This window comes from Gadus chalcogrammus, chromosome 8, assembly GCF_026213295.1.
Source record: "Gadus chalcogrammus isolate NIFS_2021 chromosome 8, NIFS_Gcha_1.0, whole genome shotgun sequence".
Taxonomy (NCBI): Eukaryota; Metazoa; Chordata; class Actinopteri; order Gadiformes; family Gadidae; genus Gadus; species Gadus chalcogrammus.
The window spans coordinates 11243015-11260812 of NC_079419.1; the positions used below are offsets into that span (position 1 = coordinate 11243015).

At 49.7% G+C, this 17798-nt stretch overlaps 1 protein-coding gene across 3 annotated transcripts in view; it reads left to right on the forward strand.

The window, feature by feature from the left end:
* The window catches only part of agla (amylo-alpha-1, 6-glucosidase, 4-alpha-glucanotransferase a), a 28709-nt gene extending 12299 nt beyond the window's left edge, over positions 1-16410 (forward strand). For 2 of the 3 annotated variants that reach the window (XM_056596257.1, XM_056596259.1), the window contains exons 13-35: positions 543-666; positions 2757-2920; positions 3442-3543; positions 3804-3956; positions 4195-4345; positions 4517-4641; positions 5210-5322; positions 6240-6374; positions 6767-6897; positions 7533-7669; positions 7920-8053; positions 8269-8444; positions 8778-8880; positions 8965-9088; positions 9698-9799; positions 10046-10157; positions 10618-10753; positions 10994-11106; positions 11518-11729; positions 12216-12313; positions 12477-12564; positions 12775-12908; positions 13728-16410. In XM_056596257.1, the coding sequence (XP_056452232.1) occupies positions 543-666; positions 2757-2920; positions 3442-3543; positions 3804-3956; positions 4195-4345; positions 4517-4641; positions 5210-5322; positions 6240-6374; positions 6767-6897; positions 7533-7669; positions 7920-8053; positions 8269-8444; positions 8778-8880; positions 8965-9088; positions 9698-9799; positions 10046-10157; positions 10618-10753; positions 10994-11106; positions 11518-11729; positions 12216-12313; positions 12477-12564; positions 12775-12908; positions 13728-13845 (2985 nt within the window). In that variant the 3' untranslated portion in view covers positions 13846-16410. Of the gene's footprint in view, positions 1-542; positions 667-1001; positions 1126-2756; positions 2921-3441; positions 3544-3803; positions 3957-4194; positions 4346-4516; positions 4642-5209; positions 5323-6239; positions 6375-6766; positions 6898-7532; positions 7670-7919; positions 8054-8268; positions 8445-8777; positions 8881-8964; positions 9089-9697; positions 9800-10045; positions 10158-10617; positions 10754-10993; positions 11107-11517; positions 11730-12215; positions 12314-12476; positions 12565-12774; positions 12909-13727 lie in introns of all 3 variants that reach the window. The other variant, XM_056596258.1, reaches the window with a different exon arrangement.
* Positions 16411-17798: the final 1388 nt, after the last annotated feature.

Here is a 17798-nt window from a genome sequence, read left to right on the forward strand (position 1 = left end):
CACAGTGACCTCATCACACATGACCTCATCACACCGTGACCTCATGACACCGTGACCTCATCAAACCGTTACCTCATCACACCATGACCTCATCAGACCATGACCTCATCCCACCATGACCTCACCACACCATGACCTCATCATGACCTCATCCCACCATGACCTCATCATGACCTCATCTCACCATGACTTCATCGCATATGACCTCTTCACACCGTGACCTCAGCACACCTTGACCCCTTCACACCGTGACCTCATCACATTCACATGCTGATCATTTCTCTCAAAGTCTTTGAGCCTCTGTTGTGTTTTATAAATTCAGTCCTGGAAGTATGTGTGTGTTGTATGTGCGAATGTTTGTATCTTATGTTTGTGTTCGTATGTTGTGTGTGTGTGTGTTTGGGTATGTTGTGTGGGTGTGTGTATACATGCGTGCGTGCGTGCGTGCGTGTGTGCGCATGCGTGTTTGTGTGTGTGTGCGTGTGAATGCGTGCGTGCGTGCGTGCGTGCGTGCGTGCGTGCGTGCGTGTGTGTGTGTCCAGACCATGCTGTCCGCTGCCCGGGCGGTGCGCCCCGACCTGTATGTGATCGCTGAGCTCTTCACGGGCAGCGAGACTCTCGACAACGTCTTCGTCAACCGCCTTGGGATCAGCAGCCTCGTGCGCGGTACGCTGGTGCACGTGTGCTGGTGCACGTGTTGCTGGTGTGCACGTTGGCATGCGTATACTAATGCGCTCTCTCTCTCTCCCTCTCGCTCTACCACTGTTTCTCTCTGTCTCGCTCTCTCTCCCTGTTTCTCTCTGTCTCTCTCTCCCTCTCGCTCTCTCCCTGTTTCTCTCTCTCTCCCTCTCACTCTCTCCCTGTTTCTCTCTGTCTCTCTCTCATTTTGTCTACATCACATCTCTTTTGGCTCTGCTGCCTTGTCTCCCGTCTCCCCAAACCTCTTCCCTCTTGTCTGTGATGTGGGCGTGGCCTGGCTGTCCTGTGCTGTGGTTGTTCAGTTTATGCTGGCCGCTGCTCGGAGGGTGTGTCCTAACCTTTACGTGGTGGCGGAGCTCTTCACGGGCAGCGAGGAACTTGACAATGTCTTCGTCACAAAGCTAGGCATCACATCTTTAATACGAGGTACTGTCGCTTTAATACAAGGTATTACAACTTTAATACTAGGTACTGTCGCTTTAATACAAGGTATTACATCTTTAATACGAGGTACTATCGCTTTAATACAAGGTATTACAGCTTTAATACGAGGTACTGTCGCTTTAATACACGGTATTACAGCTTTAATACGAGGTACTGTCGCTTTAATACAAGGTATTACAGCTTTAATAGGAGGTACTGTCGCTTTAATACAAGGTATTGCAGCTTTAATATGCGGTATTGTAGCTTTAATATGATGTATTGTAGCTTTAATATGAGGTGCTGTTGCTTTAATATGAGGTATTGTAGCTTTAATATGATGTACTGTTGCTTTAATATGAGGTACTGTAGCTTTAATATGAGGTATTGTAGATTTAATATGAGGTACGGTTGCTTTAATATGAGGTACTGTTGCTTTAATATGAGGTACTGTAGCTTTAATATGAGGTATTGTAGCTTTAATATGAGGTACTGTTGCTTTAATATGAGGTACTGTAGCTTTAATATTAGGTATTGTGGCTTTAATATGAGGTACTGTTGCTTTAATATGAGGTACTGTTGCTTTAATATGAGGTACTGTTGCTTTAATATGAGGTACTGTTGCTTTAATATGAGGTACTGTAGCTTTAATATGAGGTACTGTTGCTTTAATATGAGGTACTGTAGCTTTAATATGAGGTACTGTTGCTTTAATATGAGGTACTGTAGCTTTAATATGAGGTACTGTAGCTTTAATACGAGGTACTGTCGCTTTAATACGAGGTACTGTAGCTTTAATGCTAGGTACTGTTGCTTTAATATGAGGTACTGTAGCTTTAATATGAGGTATTGTAGCTTTAATATGAGGTACTGTTGCTTTAATATGAGGTACTGTAGCTTTAATATTAGGTATTGTAGCTTTAATATGAGGTACTGTTGCTTTAATATGAGGTACTGTTGCTTTAATATGAGGTACTGTTGCTTTAATATGAGGTACTGTTGCTCTAATATGAGGTACTGTAGCTTTAATATGAGGTACTGTTGCTTTAATATGAGGTACTGTAGCTTTAATATGAGGTACTGTTGCTTTAATATGAGGTACTGTAGCTTTAATATGAGGTACTGTAGCTTTAATACGAGGTACTGTCGCTTTAATACGAGGTACTGTAGCTTTAATGCTAGGTACTGTTGCTTTAATACAATGTTTAATACTAGATATGGATCTCCCTTTTATATATAAATATATATAGATACTATATATATATATATTTAAGAAATACACCTTGTAGTTGTAATAACCAATACAATGCTAAGATGTATTATTATTGTTGGTTGGTTATTGACTGGTTAACTGGTCTGAAGTGTGTGTAGACTGGTTAGCTGGTTAACTGGTCTGAAGTGTGTGTAGACTGGTTAGCTGCTTAACTGGTCTGCAGTGTGTAGATGGTTAACTGGTTAACTGGTCTGAAGTGTGTGTAGACTGGTTAGCTGGTTAACTGGTCTGGAGTGTGTGTGTGTGTGTAGCTGGTTAGCTGGTTAACTGGTCTGGAGTGTGTGTAGACTGGTAAGCTGCTTAACTGGTCTGGAGTGTGTGTAGCTGGTTAGCTGCTTAACTGGTTAACTGCTGTGTGTCCCAGAGGCCATGTCTGCGGGGGACAGCCATGAGGAGGGCCGCCTGGTGTACCGCTACGGGGGCCAGCCGGTGGGGGCCCTGGTGCAGCCCAGCCTGCGGCCCCTGGTCCCCTCCATCGCCCACGCCATGTTCCTGGACATCACCCACGACAATGAGTGCCCCATCCAGGTCTGCAATCACAGGCCCCTCCCCCTTCCCAAGGGCTACGTCTCTGTAGCAGCTGATGCTAATGTGCTAATGTGTTTTGTAGCCGATGCTACGGTTGTGTCTTATAGCTAACATGCTATTGTTCTGTTGCTGCTGAAATGTTGTGCAGTAGCTGATGCTAATGAGCTAGTGTTCTGTTTTAGCAGATGCTAAGTGCTAGCGTTGTGTTTTAGCTGATGTTAAGAGCTAGGGTTGTGTTTTAGCTGATGCTAATGAGCTAGTGTTGTGTTGTAACTGATGCTAATGTGCTAGTGTTGTGTTTTAGCTGATGTTAATGAGGTAGCGTTGTGTTGTAGCTGATGTTAATGAGCTAGTGTTGCGTTGTAGTTGATGCTAATGAGCTAGCGTTGTGTTGTAGCTGATGCTAATGAGCTAGCATTGTGTTGTAGCTGATGCTACTGAGCTAATGTTGGGTGGTAGCTGATGCTAATTAGCTAATGTTGGGTGGTAGCTGATGCTAATGAGCTAGCGTTGTGTTGTAGCTGCGGTCGGTGCTGGATGCCCTGCCGAGTGCCGCTGTTGTGTCGATGGCGTGCTGCGCCACCGGCTCCACCAGAGGGTACGACGAGCTGGTACCACACCAGGTACACGCACACACATACACACACACACACACACACACACACACACACACACACACACACACACACACACACACACACACACACACACACACACACACACACACACACACACACACACACACACACACACAAACACACACACACACAGAGACACACCACACACAAAGACACACATACACACTCAAACACTCAAACAATCAAACACACTCACACACACGTCCTCGAGACGCTTGCTCAGCGTTGTGTTGTGATTGGTCCAGATCTCGGTGGTCAAGGAGGAGCGTGTGTACCCCAGCTGGAGCGCGGCGCCCTCTGCCTCTGTGGGGGTGACCAGCGGCCAGACTGGCATCACGGCCGCAAAGAGAGCCATCAACCTGCTGCACCAGGAGCTGGCGGCACAGGGCTTCATACAGGTAGGGGAGGGGCTTTATACAGGTGAGGGGAGGGGTTGAAAGGTCTGGCCAGCCAAAGTAGTAAGTGCTTGTTATTGAACATAGTTATCAAATACCTGTGGTTTGTGAAACATGGTAGCATAATGCTAGTAGGTTTGAAACGAGTAGGAAGTAGGGAAGTGTCCCGCCGGTGCTCTGACATCCCTTCCTGTGTGTGAGCCGGTCTAGTTGTATGTGTGACATTACTTCCTGTCCCCAGGTGTACGTGGACCAGGTGGACGCGGACACGGTGGCTGTGACTCGCCACTGTCCCTCGACCCATCAATCAGTGGTGACCGTCAGCAGAACAGCATTCTGGGACATCAAGACCCACCAGTACCCCCCCACCACCCCTCCCATGTTCATACCAGGTCTGTCTGCCTGTCTGCCTGTCTATGCCTGCCTGTCTGTCTCTTTTCCTGTTTGTCTGATTCTTTCTCTCTCTCTCTCTCTCTCTCTCTCTCTCTCTCTCTCTCTCTCTCTCTCTCTCTCTCTCTCTCTCTCTCTCTCTCTCTCTCTCTCTCTCTCTCTCTCTCTCTCAGGGAAGATCGAGGAGGTGGTGTTTGAGGCGAGGATGGTTGAAAGGCATGCTGGGAGTTATAAGAGAGACGATGACGTCATCAATGGCATGCCGGAGTACTCTGTGGAGATCAAGGAGCACATAGCGGTCTGTACTCACCTCGTATCGCTCCTCACTCTGTCACTCTCACTATAGACCTCGTATCACTCCTCACTCAGTCACTCTCACTATAGACCTCGTATCACTCCTCACTCTGTCACTCTGACTATTATGTTACTATATACCGTGTAACACTCCTCACTCTATCACTCTCACTACTCACTCTGTCACTCTTACTCTTCTGTTACTATAGACATTGTATCACTATTCACTTTATCACTCTCACTACTCACTCTGTCACTCTTACTCTTCTGTTACTATAGACATTGTATCACTATTCACTTTATCACTCTCACTACTCACTCTGTCACTCTTACTCTTCTGTGACTAAAGACATCGTATCACTCCTCCCTTTATCACTCTCACTCTTCTGTTACTATACAACTCGTATCACCTTTTAATCTATCACTATCGCCATTCTGTTAATATATACCTCGTATAACTCTTCACTCTATCAGTCCTCACTCTTCTGTTACTTTAGACTTTGTCTCACTCCTCACTCTTCTGTTACTCTATACCTTGTATCACTTCTCACTCTATCACCATCACTATGTAGCTAGCGGAAAGTACTCTGGTGAAGCCGGGGGTCGTGACCTCTAAGGGGAGGTCAGAGTTCATCCAGGAGATCACCTTCCAGAAGCTGACCCCTGGGAGCGCCATCGCCTTCAGGTACCCTCAATCACTCACTCACTCACTACCTCACTCACTCACTCACTACCTCACTCTCTCACTACCTCACTCACTCACTACCTCAGTCACTCAGTCACTCAGTCACTCACTCAGTCACTCACTCACTCAGTCACTCACTCACTCACTACCTCACTACCGCACTCACTCACTCACTACCTCACTCTCTCACTACCTCACTCACTCACTACCTCAGTCACTCAGTCACTCAGTCACTCAGTCACTCAGTCACTCAGTCACTCACTCACTCACTCACTCACTCACTCACTCACTCACTCACTCACTCACTCACTCACTCACTCACTCACTCACTCACTCACTCACTCACTCACTCACACTCAATGTTCTAAGTGTTTCTTCTCTAAGGGCGTATCCACACCTGCCTTGTTTGGTCGAACCAAACCAAAAAAATCGCTGGTGCGGACCTTTTGGGCTGGTGTGAATACAAACCATTGAATTCTGGTGCGGACCAAACAGCCGGTCCGAGACCCAGCCGGAGAGGTGGTCTCAGTTTGCTTCCAAACGCCTCTGATGCTCCAAAAGTACTGCAAATGTTTGCAACTGTATGAAACATCAGTACGCTGAATCTCCATAGTTTGTTGACTTTGTTTTCTTTGTTCTCTTTTTTTTTATGCGTTACCCCGTGTTACCCCACCCCGACCGTCTTGTCCAATGATTGAACGATCTATGCACAAATGTGCGTTGACGAATTCTCGGATTGTTGAGAAAAATTGCAATGTGAAAAGGAACCGCACCAAACCAAAAGATAAACATTGCGTTTTGGTCCGGACCAAAGAGATCGAACTAAGGACTTTCCTGGTGTGAATACGCCCTTAATCATACTGCAGTGTTGATGTTGAGTGGTTCTAAGATCTCCATGGTAACCCCCCTCCCTCCAGGGTGAGCCTGGACCCCCGGGCCCAGCAAGTGGTCGGGATCCTCCGCTTCTACCTCACCCAGTTCAGCCCCAAGTACCGCAAGGGCAGCATCCCGGACCTCCAAACACCCCCCGCGCTGAAGACCCCCCTGGCACAGTAGGCATTCGACCACACACAAACCACACACACACACACACACACACACACACACACACACACACACACACACACACACACACACACACACACACACACACACACACACAGAGACACACACACAAACACAGAGACACACACACAAACACAGAGACACACACACAAACACAGAGACACACGCACACACACACACATAGCACAGAGACCCACACACATGCACACACATAGTGTGTGTGTGTGTGTGTGTGTATATATATACATGTGTGAACATATATACTGTATATATATATGTGTGTGTGTGTGTGTGTGTGTGTGTGTGTGTGTGTGTGTGTGTGTGTGTGTGTGTGTGTGTGTGTGTGTGTGTGTGTGTGTGTGTGTGTGTGTGTGCGCAGGCTGATGTCCCAGCTCTCCCTCTCCGACCTCAACATCCTGCTGTTCCGCTGCGACGCTGAGGAAGAGGAGGATGGAGGAGGATGCTACGGCGTCCCGGGCTGGGAGAAGTTCCGCTACGCCGGGCTGCAAGGTACCGTGATGGTATGGTGCTGGTTGATGGTTTGGTGCTGGTTGATGGTTTGGTACTGGTTGATGGTTTGGTGCTGGTTGATGGTTTGGTACTGGTTAATGGTTTGGTGATGGTTGATGGTTGATGGTTGATGGTTGATGGTTTGGTGCTGGTTAATGGTTTGGTGCTGGTTGATGGTTTGGTGCTGGTTGATGGTTTGGTACTGGTTGATGGTCTGGTGCTGGTTGATGGTTTGGTGCTGGTTGATGGTTGGTGGGGCTGGTTGATGGTTGGTGGGGCTGGTTGATGGTCTGGTGCTGGTTGATGGGTTGGTGCTGGTTGATGGTCTGGTGCTGGTTGATGGGGCTGGTTGATGGTCTGGTGCTGGTTGATGGGGCTGGTTGATGGTTTGGTGATGGTTTGGTGCTGGTTGATGGGGCTGGTTGATGGTTTGGTGTTGGTTGATGGTTTGGTACTGGTTGATGGTTGATGGTGCTGTTTGATGGTTTGGTACTGGTTGATGGTTCACGGTTTGGTGTTGGTTGATGGTTTGGTGCTGGTTGATGGGGCCGGTTGATGGTCTGGTGCTGGTTGATGGGGCTGGTTGATGGTCTGGTGCTGGTTGATGGTTCACGTTTTGGTGCTGGTCTGCACAGGGCTCATCTCGGTGCTGGCTGAGATCCGGCCCACCAACGACCTGGGCCACCCGCTGTGTGTGAACCTCCGTCAGGGGGACTGGCTGCTGGACTACGTCTCCTCCCGCCTGGTAGCCCGCGAGGGACCGCTGGCCCAGGTCAGAGCCTCCTCCTGCTGCTCCCTCTGCTCCTTATCCTCCTCCTCTCCTCTCCTCTCCTCTCCTCTCCTCTCCTCTCCTCTCCTCCTCCTCCCCTCCTCCTCCTCCTCTCCTCCTCTTCCTCCTCCTCTCCTCTCCTCCTCCTACTGCTCTTCCCCCGATCAGTCAGACATCCTCCTCTTCCTATCAGTCAGACCCTTCTCCATCTGTGTGTGTGTGTGTGTGTGTGTGTGTGTGTGTGTGTGTGTAGGTGGGCCAGTGGCTGGCCTCTATGTTTGACTTCCTGAAGCTGGTTCCTCGGTATCTCATCCCCTGCTATTTCGACGCCATCTTGGTCGGGGCATACGGAGCGGCGCTGCAGTCCACCTACCGCCTCATGTCCAGGTAGGCTTGCTCGTCTAGCTGCAGGTAGCCTGCTGCTAACGCTTTAGTGTGTCTGTTAGCTTTGTCTGGGAGGGCTCCAGCCTGGTGCTAACGCTACGGTGTGTCTGTTAGCTTCGTCCAGGAGGGCTCCAGCCTGCTTCTAACGCTACGGTGTGTCTGTTAGTTTCGTCCAGGAGGGCTCCAGCCTGCTGCTAACGCTACGGTGTGTCTGTTAGTTTCGTCCAGGAGGGCTCCAGCCTGGTGCGGCTGCTGGCGCTGGGCTCGGTCCAGATGTGCGGGGTGGGTCGGCTGCCGGCCCTGCCTCCGCTCTCCTCCTCGCTGGAGGACGTCCCCTACCGCCTCAGCCCCGTCACCGGGCAGAAGGAGCAGTGCTGCGTCTCATTGGCTGCAGGTAGCTTCTCAGCGTCCTATCACAGCGGAGGGTTGGGATTAGGGAACAAAGGAGCAGACCTTACATGGAAGGACTTTCAGACAGGAGGAGGGGCTAGAGGACAGGAGGAGGGGCTAGGGGACAGGAGGAGGGGCTAGAGGACAGGAGGAGGGGCTAGGGGACAGGAGGAGGGGCTAGGGGACAGGAGGAGGGGCTAGGGGTCAGGAGGGGGGCTAGGGGACAGGAGGGGAGCTAGGGGACAGGAGGAGGGGCTAGAGGACAGGAGGAGGGGCTAGAGGACAGGAGGAGGGGCTAGAGGAGTGGGCAGGAGGCTGACGGCTGGTCTTCTTCCAGGTCTTCCTCACTTCTCCTCGGGGATCTTCCGCTGCTGGGGGCGGGACTCCTTCATCGCCCTGCGCGGCCTGATGCTGCTGACGGGACGCCACCTGGAGGCGCGGTATGTGTGTCGTGTGTGTGTGTTTGTGTGTGTGTGTGTGTGTGTTCCTCCATCCTCCTCTCACCCCTCCTCCCGTCTCCGCAGCAACGTGATCCTGGGTTTCGCGGGGACGCTGCGCCACGGCCTGGTCCCAAACCTGCTGGGCGGCGGCCGCGCCGCACGCTACAACTGCAGGGACGCCGTCTGGTGGTGGCTGCAGTGCGTCCAGGTACTGCTGCTCCTCCTCTTCCTCATGCTGCACCTTCCTCCTCCTCCTTCTCCTCTTCATGCTGCTCCTTCCTCCTCCTCATGCTGCTCCCCTCCTCCTCCTCCTCCTCCTCCTCCTCCTCATGCTGCTCCTTCCTCCTCCTCCTCCTCCTCCTCCTCATGCTGCTCCTTCCTCCTCCTCCTCATGCTGCTCCTTCCTCCTCCTCCTCCTCCTCATGCTGCTCCTTCCTCCTCCTCCTCATGCTGCTCCTTCCTCCTCCTCCTCCTCCTCATGCTGCTCCTTCCTCCTCCTCCTCCTCCTCATGCTGCTCCTTCCTCCTCCTCCTCCTCCTCCTCATGCTGCTCCTTCCTCCTCCTCCTCCTCATGCTGCTCCTTCCTCCTCCTCCTCCTCCTCCTCCTCCTCCTCATGCTGCTCCTTCCTCCTCCTCCTCCTCCTCCTCATGCTGCTCCTTCCTCCTCCTCCTCCTCCTCCTCCTCCTCTTGCTGCTCCTTCCTCCTCCTCCTCCTCCTCATGCTGCTCCTCTCCTCCTCATGCTGATCCTTCCTCCTCCTCATGCTGCTCCTTCCTCCTCCTCATGCTGCTCCTCTCCTCCTCCTCCTCCTCCTCAGGACTACGTTACCCAGGTGCCCCAGGGAGAGGACATCCTGCTGTGTCCCGTCACACGCATGTTCCCAACCGACGACTGTGAGCCCCGCCCCGCCGGAGAGGTGGTACGTACCCACACACACATCATGGTGTGTGTGTGTGTGTGTGTGTGTGTGTGTGTGTGTGTGTGTGTGTGTGTGTGTGTGTGTGTGTGTGTGTGTGTGTGTGTGTGTGTGTGTGTGTGTGTGTGTGTGTGTGTGTGTGTGTGTGTGTGATTTGTGTGTTTCAGGTGTGTGTATTTTGTGTATAGTGTGTGTGTGTGTGTGTTGTGCATAGCGTGTTTTTGACATGTGTGTGTGTTTCTCCTACAGGAGCAGCCTCTCCATGATGTCATCCAGGAGGCTCTCCAGCGCCACCTGCAGGGGATCTCCTACCGAGAGAGAGGAGCCGGACCCAAGATAGACCAGCACATGAGGGACGAAGGTAGTCCTCCACCTGCTCATCCGCTCCCTGCTCCTCCACCTCCTTGTCTCCCCGCTCGTCCTCCTCTCCCTCGTCCTCCTCCTCTCCCTCGTCCTCCTCCTCTCCCTGCTCCTCCTCCCCCTCCTCCTCCTTCTCCTTTTCCTCCTCCCCCTCTTCCTCCTCTTCCTTCTCCCCCTCACCTCGTCCTCTCCCTCCCCCTCCTCCTCTCCCTGCTCCTCCTCCTTATTGTTGACCTAGGTCAGGTATGAGGTGATATGTGATGTCATCAGGTATGATGTCATCTGTAGTTTAGGAGATATTTGACTATAAAGCAGAAGGTATCTGACTGGAGCAGCATCATGGTAGCATCATACTAGCCAAGCTAGTGGTAGCCATGCTACTGGTAGCCATGCTAGTGCTAGCCATGCTAATGCTAGCCACGCTAGTGCTAGCCATGCTGATAACTGTCATGTGACCTCAGGGTTCAACGTGGTCGTCAAGGTGGACCCGGAGACGGGTTTCGTAACCGGGGGGAACCGCTTCAACTGTGGTACCTGGATGGACAAGATGGGAGAGAGCGAGCGTGCTCGCAACAAAGGGATGCCCGCAACGCCCAGGTACCTGTTAGAGCATGTTATATACATGTTATACCTTCTCAACACTCTCTGATCTCACTAAATGGCTAGCAGCACGAAATCAAGGGATATTTAGAATAGAAAAAAAAGTGTGATTAATCGCGAGTTAACTATGACATTAATGCGATTAATCACGATTAAATATTTTAATCGCTTGACTCGCCCCAGTACTGCAGTAGTACTCTCTGTCCCCAGTACTGCAGTAATACTCTCTGTCCCCAGGGATGGCGCGGCCGTGGAGATCGTGGGTCTCTGTAAGTCGACGCTGCGCTGGTTGCTGCTGCTACACAAGGAGGGACTGTACCCCTACGACGGAGCCACAGTACTCAGAGAAGGTACTTTACACTGTATACTACGTACTGTATACTATATACTACATACTGTACTCCTACGACGGAGCCACAGTACTCAGAGAAGGTACTTTACACTATATACTACGTACTGTATACTATATACTACATACTGTACTCCTACGACGGAGCCACAGTACTCAGAGAAGATACTTTACACTATATACTACGTACTGTATAGTATATACTACATACTGTTCCCCTACAACGGAGCCACAGTACTCAGAGAAGGTACTTTACACTATATACTGCGTACTGTATACTATATACTACATACTACATACTGTTACACAGAGACGATACTTAATACTACATACTGTTAGACAGAGATGGCACTTTATACTCCATCCTGCTCCCTGGGGAGTGTGACTTCATGTATAAGGTGTCCTCCCTTAGGCAAGGAGGAGTTCATCCAGTACTCGTGGTGGGACCAGGCCATCCAGCGGTCCTTCGAGGCGTCCTTCTGGGTGTCGGGCGAGGCCGGGGACCCCCTCGAGACCCGCCCAGACCTGGTCCACAAACAGCACATCTACAAGGACAGCTTCGGGGCCTCCAGCGCCTGGTGTGACTACCAGCTCCGGCCCAACTTCACCATCGCTATGGTGGTGGTACGTAGACAGACAGACAGGTTACAGACATACGGGTTACACACAGACAGGTTAAAGACAGACGGGTTGCCGACAGACAGGGTAGAGACAGAGAGACATGTAACAGACAGACGGGTTACACACAGACAGACAGATATGCTATGTTTTGATAGGCCATCCTGTGTTTTTGCATTGGCTGTCCTGTGCTCTGATCGGCTGTCCTGTGCTCTGATTGGCTTTGCTCTGATTGGCTGTCCTGTGCTCTGATTGGCTGTGCTCTGATAGGCTATCCTGTGCTCTGATGGGCTGTGCTCTGATGGGCTTTCCTGTGCTCTGATTGGCGGTCCTGTGCTCTGATTGGCTGTCCTGTGCCCTGAAGGGTTGTCCTGTGCTTTGATTGGCTGTCCTGTGCTCTGATTGGCTTTCCTGTGCTCTGATGGGCTGTCCTGTGCTCTGATTGGCTGTCCTGTGGTCTGATGGCCTGTCCTGTGCTCCGATTGGCCCTAGGCTCCAGAGCTGTTCTCCACTGAGCGCGCTTGGAAGGCCCTGGAGGTGGCAGAGAGCAAACTACTGGGAACACTGGGAATGAAGACCCTGGACCCAGAGTAACTACACTACCATACAATATACTACTATACTATATTCTATATGCTTCTGATTGGTCGAGAGGGAGCAGACAGGAAGTGTTTTGATGGTTTCACCTCTCACCTTCAGCCGCTTTAACTTCCTGTTTCAGTGATCTCCTTAACACTGTCTCTGTTGTTCTAGTGACATGGTGTACTGTGGTGTCTATGACAACGCACTGGACAACGACAACTACAACCTGGCCAAGGGTTTCAACTACCACCAAGGGCCGGTGAGTCAACGCGCCTCTAGTTCTCCAACACAGTACTGTTTAACATGTAGTCACAGCATCTAGTGGCGGAACACAGTACTGTTTAACATGTAGTCACAGCCCCTAGTGGCGGAACATAGTACTGTTTAAAATGTGTGTGTGTGTGTGTGTGTGTGTGTGTGTGTGTGTGTGTGTGTGTGTGTGTGTGTGTGTGTGTGTGTGTGTGTGTAGGAGTGGCTGTGGCCAATAGGATACTTCCTCCGGGCCAAACTCTTTTTCTCTAAGAAGCTGGGGGAGGAAGAGTACCAGAGGACCGTGACTCTGGTCAAACACCTGCTGTCACGGCACTACACCCACCTGGAGGGGTGAGCACCCTAACTGTACCCTAACTGTACCCTATACCCTAATGCCGCGTTTCCACTGCAGGGTGCGGAACGGATCGGATCGCAAAGGTGCGGTAGGGAGGGGGCGGTATAGCCCAGCTCAGTTCCGAGGTCGCGTTTCCACTGCCGACAGTACCCTTGGTGGTAGGCCGGATGTCGATCGCCGCGGCAGCTACGTAAACATAGTAAACAACGTCTTCCTCCCCAAGGATGCAGACGAACGTCTCCACCTCCTTGTTCGGCCAAGCAAGCTTTTTACGCGACATGTTAATTGTTAAGAATAATACCTCGAGGCTACTGTTTGTTCGTCTTTATCCCCACGTCGACCGGAAGTGACGATTCTGTCGACCAATCAACGGAGGGGGGGTGTAGCTAGAATTCCAGGGTACCCTTTCAGGCGTCTGGTCTCGTTTTGGGTACCGCAACGGAGGAGTCCCCAAAATGGGGTCGGAACGGGTACGGCAAAGTCCGGGTCACGCCCACTTTTGGCGGTGGAAACGCGATCCGACCCGCACCTTTGCGATCCGATCCGTTCCGTACCCTGCAGTGGAAACGCGCCATAACTGTACCCTATACCCTACCTGTACCCTAACTGTACACTATACCCTAACTGTACCCTATACCCTACCTGTACCCTAACTGTAACCTATACCCTAACTGTACCCTATACCCTAACTATACCATAACTGTACCCTAACTGTACCCTAACTGACCCTAACTGTACACTAACTGTACCCTAACTGTACCCTAACTGACCCTAACTGTACACTAACTGTACCCTAACTATCGCCCTCTCCCCAGGTCTCCATGGAAGGGTCTCCCTGAGCTGACCAATGAGAGCGGGCAGCACTGCCCCTTCAGCTGTGAGACTCAGGCCTGGTCGCTGGCCACCGTGCTGGAGGTGCTCTATGACCTCTAGGTGACCTCTAGCTGACCTCTGGGTGACCTCTGTGTGACCTGAAGACAACCTCTGTCCTGCAGCGTCCAGTGGTGCTGCGCTACTCTCTGTTAGAAGCAGGAAGCAGCGTCCAGCTCTGGGTCATCCTGTGTCCTCAGAGTCACGTGATCAGGATCAATAACACTGATCGGTCTTATTCTAAAGGGAATGTTTTGTTTCTGACATCTTATGCACACATAGTTTATTTTACCCCAACAAAACCAATATCGATGCCCACTACTATTGAGAATAGGTGTGTATCACACGAGAGAGAATAAATAATAAAGTATTAATGTTTGGCCCTAGGGTTCCTCCTGGTGGGCGTGGTGACAGCCTTTTAACAGAGTCAACTACAGATAGTATATCAAAATGAGTATATCAAATATAATATATCAAATATAATATATCAAATATAGTATATAAAAATACTATATAAAATATAGTGTATCAAATATAGTTTATCAAGTTTACAATGCTCTTCTTTTTAGCATTTACTAACATGCGATAATATGCTAACTAGCCAAAACCTGCTGACATGATTTAAAATGCTTACATGCTGCAACGTATTTTCATGCTCCTACATGCTACATGCTTCAACATGCTCGCATGCTACAACATACTAATATCCTTGACAACATGCTAACATCCGCTAACATGCTTCAACATGTTATAACATCTTCTACATGCCCTGATCCCAACATTATATTGCATAAATGTAGTTTGTTCAGAGTCTGGAATGATCTAGGATTGATCATATATCTATAAACTATAGATGCAAGATGTTTCCTGCTGACCCTGTCCCCTCCTACTAAAGAGTCCACCTTCCTCCTAGTTTACCACATGTATTATGCTATATATTTTTTATATATTTAAATATATTTTTACTAATTCATGCTGTGCTGTTTGAGGACAAGGGGAGTGGCTCCACTGCTGGGTACTAATTCTACTGTGGTATTACTTTAGTATTACAGGGTCATACTGTAGTGTTGCTGTGTGTCATGCTGTAGGATTTCAGTGCAGTAGAACTACTGTGTATACCCTGAGACTAGGGCACTTTTAAGCCTGCTGTACTGCATGTGTTGAACTGCTACATAGTTCAGATATCAAGCTCTGATTCATGTTTATTAACCCTGAACCCTGCGCACGATCCTACTGAGAACTACCTCCAAGACTTAGTCTGTTAGAGAAACACCTGGACCTACCTTAGTCTAGACTGAAACACCTGGACCTACCTTAGACTGAAACCCTGGACCTACCTTAGACTGAACACCTGGACCTACCTTAGTCTAGACTGAAACACCTGGACCTACCTTAGTCTAGACTGAAACACCTGGACCTACCTTAGACTGAACACCTGGACCTACTGGACCTACCTTAGTCTAGACTTAAACACCTGGACCTACCTTAGTCTAGACTGAAACATCTGGACCTACCTTAGACCAGACTGAAACATCTGGACCTACCTTAGACTAGACTAAAACAGCTGGACCTACCTTAGTCTAGACTGAAACACCTGGACCTACCTTAGTCTAGACTGAAACACCTGGACCCACCTTAGACTGAAACACCTGGACCTACCCAACTCTCCCTTTCCGGTCTCCATGGAGACCAAGCTGGTCTTAACTAACTGAACTCCCAGTGAGTATAACCCTGGACTTCTCTGAGAGGCTCCAGCGGGACGTTGGGAGGAGAAGACATCTAGCTATGAACAGAAGTCATGATACCAGGATGGTTCCGTTGTTTCATGAGAACCTTAACTCTGAGGACCCCCTGGTGCCTTCAGAGACCATCTCTCTGTGGTCTACACCTTCACCTGACCCTCCTGACCTCGTCCTGAGAGCAGTGGGTCACTTTATGTTCATGTCCTCATGACAGACCTCTGGACAATCTAACACGGAGCTCTTGTTCCATGTGTTCCAACAGAGGTTTCACCATGTGTTCTAACAGAGGTTCCACCATGTGATCTAACAACGGTTCCACCATGTGTTCTAACAGAGGTTCCACCATGTGATCTAACAACGGTTCCATCATGTGTTCTAACAGAGGTTCCACCATGTGTTCTAACAATGGTTCCATAATGTGTTCTAACAGAGGTCCCATCATGTGTTCTAACAGAGGTTCCACCATGTGTTCTAACAATGGTTCCATAATGTGTTCTAACAGAGGTCCCATCATGTGTTCTAACAGAGGTTCCACCATGTGTTCTAACAGTGATTCCATCATGTGTTCTAACAGAGGTCCCATCATGGGTTCTAACAGAGACTCAACAATGTAGAGCAGGATGTCTTGTTGTTGCTACATGCTAATGCTAACGCTAGCGCTAACCTCTAATTCTGCTCATGCCTGTCCCTGCTACAAAGAGAGGAGAATGATTTAAAAAGAGCGTTGAGCTAGAGACAGCCCTACTGTTCCAGGATGTTTGTGTGTTGAAGAGGAAACATGGATGTTTACCGTCAGAGCTGTTGTTGTTCCCAGATTACTGTTACCATGGATACAACAATGCTGAATAAACTCCACATTAACACAATCTTCTCCAGCTCTTGTGTTTGTTTGTGTGTGTGTGTGTGTGTAATGATCTGTGGTGGAGCGTGAGGATGAATCAGAAACATGGAGACGTGGGCAGAAGGAGGGGGGGCCTTTATTATTGTAGACGTTATTCTGGAGACCCCTGAGGGGGACGATAGGCCCCGGGAGGAGACTGACAGGGTGCTGCTAGCAAGGTGCTGCTAATAGGGTCATGCTGACAGGGTGCTCAGGGCGACAGGCCGCCCCACCCCACGGAGAGTCCGGTCAGGAGGAGTGCGGTCTGGGGAGAGAGAGCCGGATTATTGGTGTGCTCGGACATTGAATCTAGAACAGGCATCAGTTGTTGGACGTTTAGTATATCTTGCATTTGATGTTATAGTAACAGTTGATTGTTAATTTATCATTTGTTTAAGCACGTTAATTAGCTGTTCATCCTTTGGTGTGGGTAATGATGCTTTTGGCTGTGTGTAAGGATGTCATCATGATGTCATCATGATGTCATGACGTCTCCTGACCATGCTCCCAGCAGGGATCCTGTTCACCGAGCTGTCCAGTCTCACATCTTCGCTGGTCACCTTCACCCAGAAGGTGGAGTAGGTCTGGACGAAGGAGGCGCTGCAACACATTGCATGATGACATCAGTACCATGACATCAGCTCCATGACATCAGATGATGACATTGACACGTCTGTCTGGCAAATACACAAATTCCTTCTTGTTAAATTAATTGTGTGTGTGTGTGTGTGTGTGTGTGTGTGTGTGTGTGTGTGTGTGTGTGTGTGTGTGTGTGTGTGTGTGTGTTTGTGTGTGTGTTACCAGAAGTAAATGTCTCCAGAGCTACTGTTACTAGGGGCCTCCCAGGTCACCTGGAGCCTTTGTTTCTTTGTTGGTGAAGAATGACTGATCGACGAGTTCTAGACAGACAGACAGGAACTGCTGGTAAAATAAGCTCGTAATATCTGAGGTGGAGTGATGGACTGGGGTGGAGTGATGGACTGGGGTTGAGTGAGTATCTGAGGTGGAGTGATGGACTGGGGTGGAGTGAGTATCTGAGGTGGAGTGATGGACTGGGGTGGAGTGAGTGTTTAAGGTGGATGGGTACCTGCATGCCTCTGCAGTGGAGGGTGTTGGTGAGGCTGGTGTCGATGTTGGTGAAGCAACCCACCGGCAAACCCTCTGGTCCATCAACACAAAACACAACAACAGACCGGCTTTAGGGTTCAACATTGATAACCTTTGGTTAGTTTAGGGTTAGTTTAGGGTTGAGTTAGGGATAGCCTAGGGTTAGTATAGGGTTAGTTTATGCTTCATTCATTGTTAGTTTAGGGTTGAGTTAGCGTGAGTCACTGACCTTGGGTTAGTTTAGGGTTGAGTTAGGGTTAGTATAGGGTTAGTTTATCCTTAGTTTG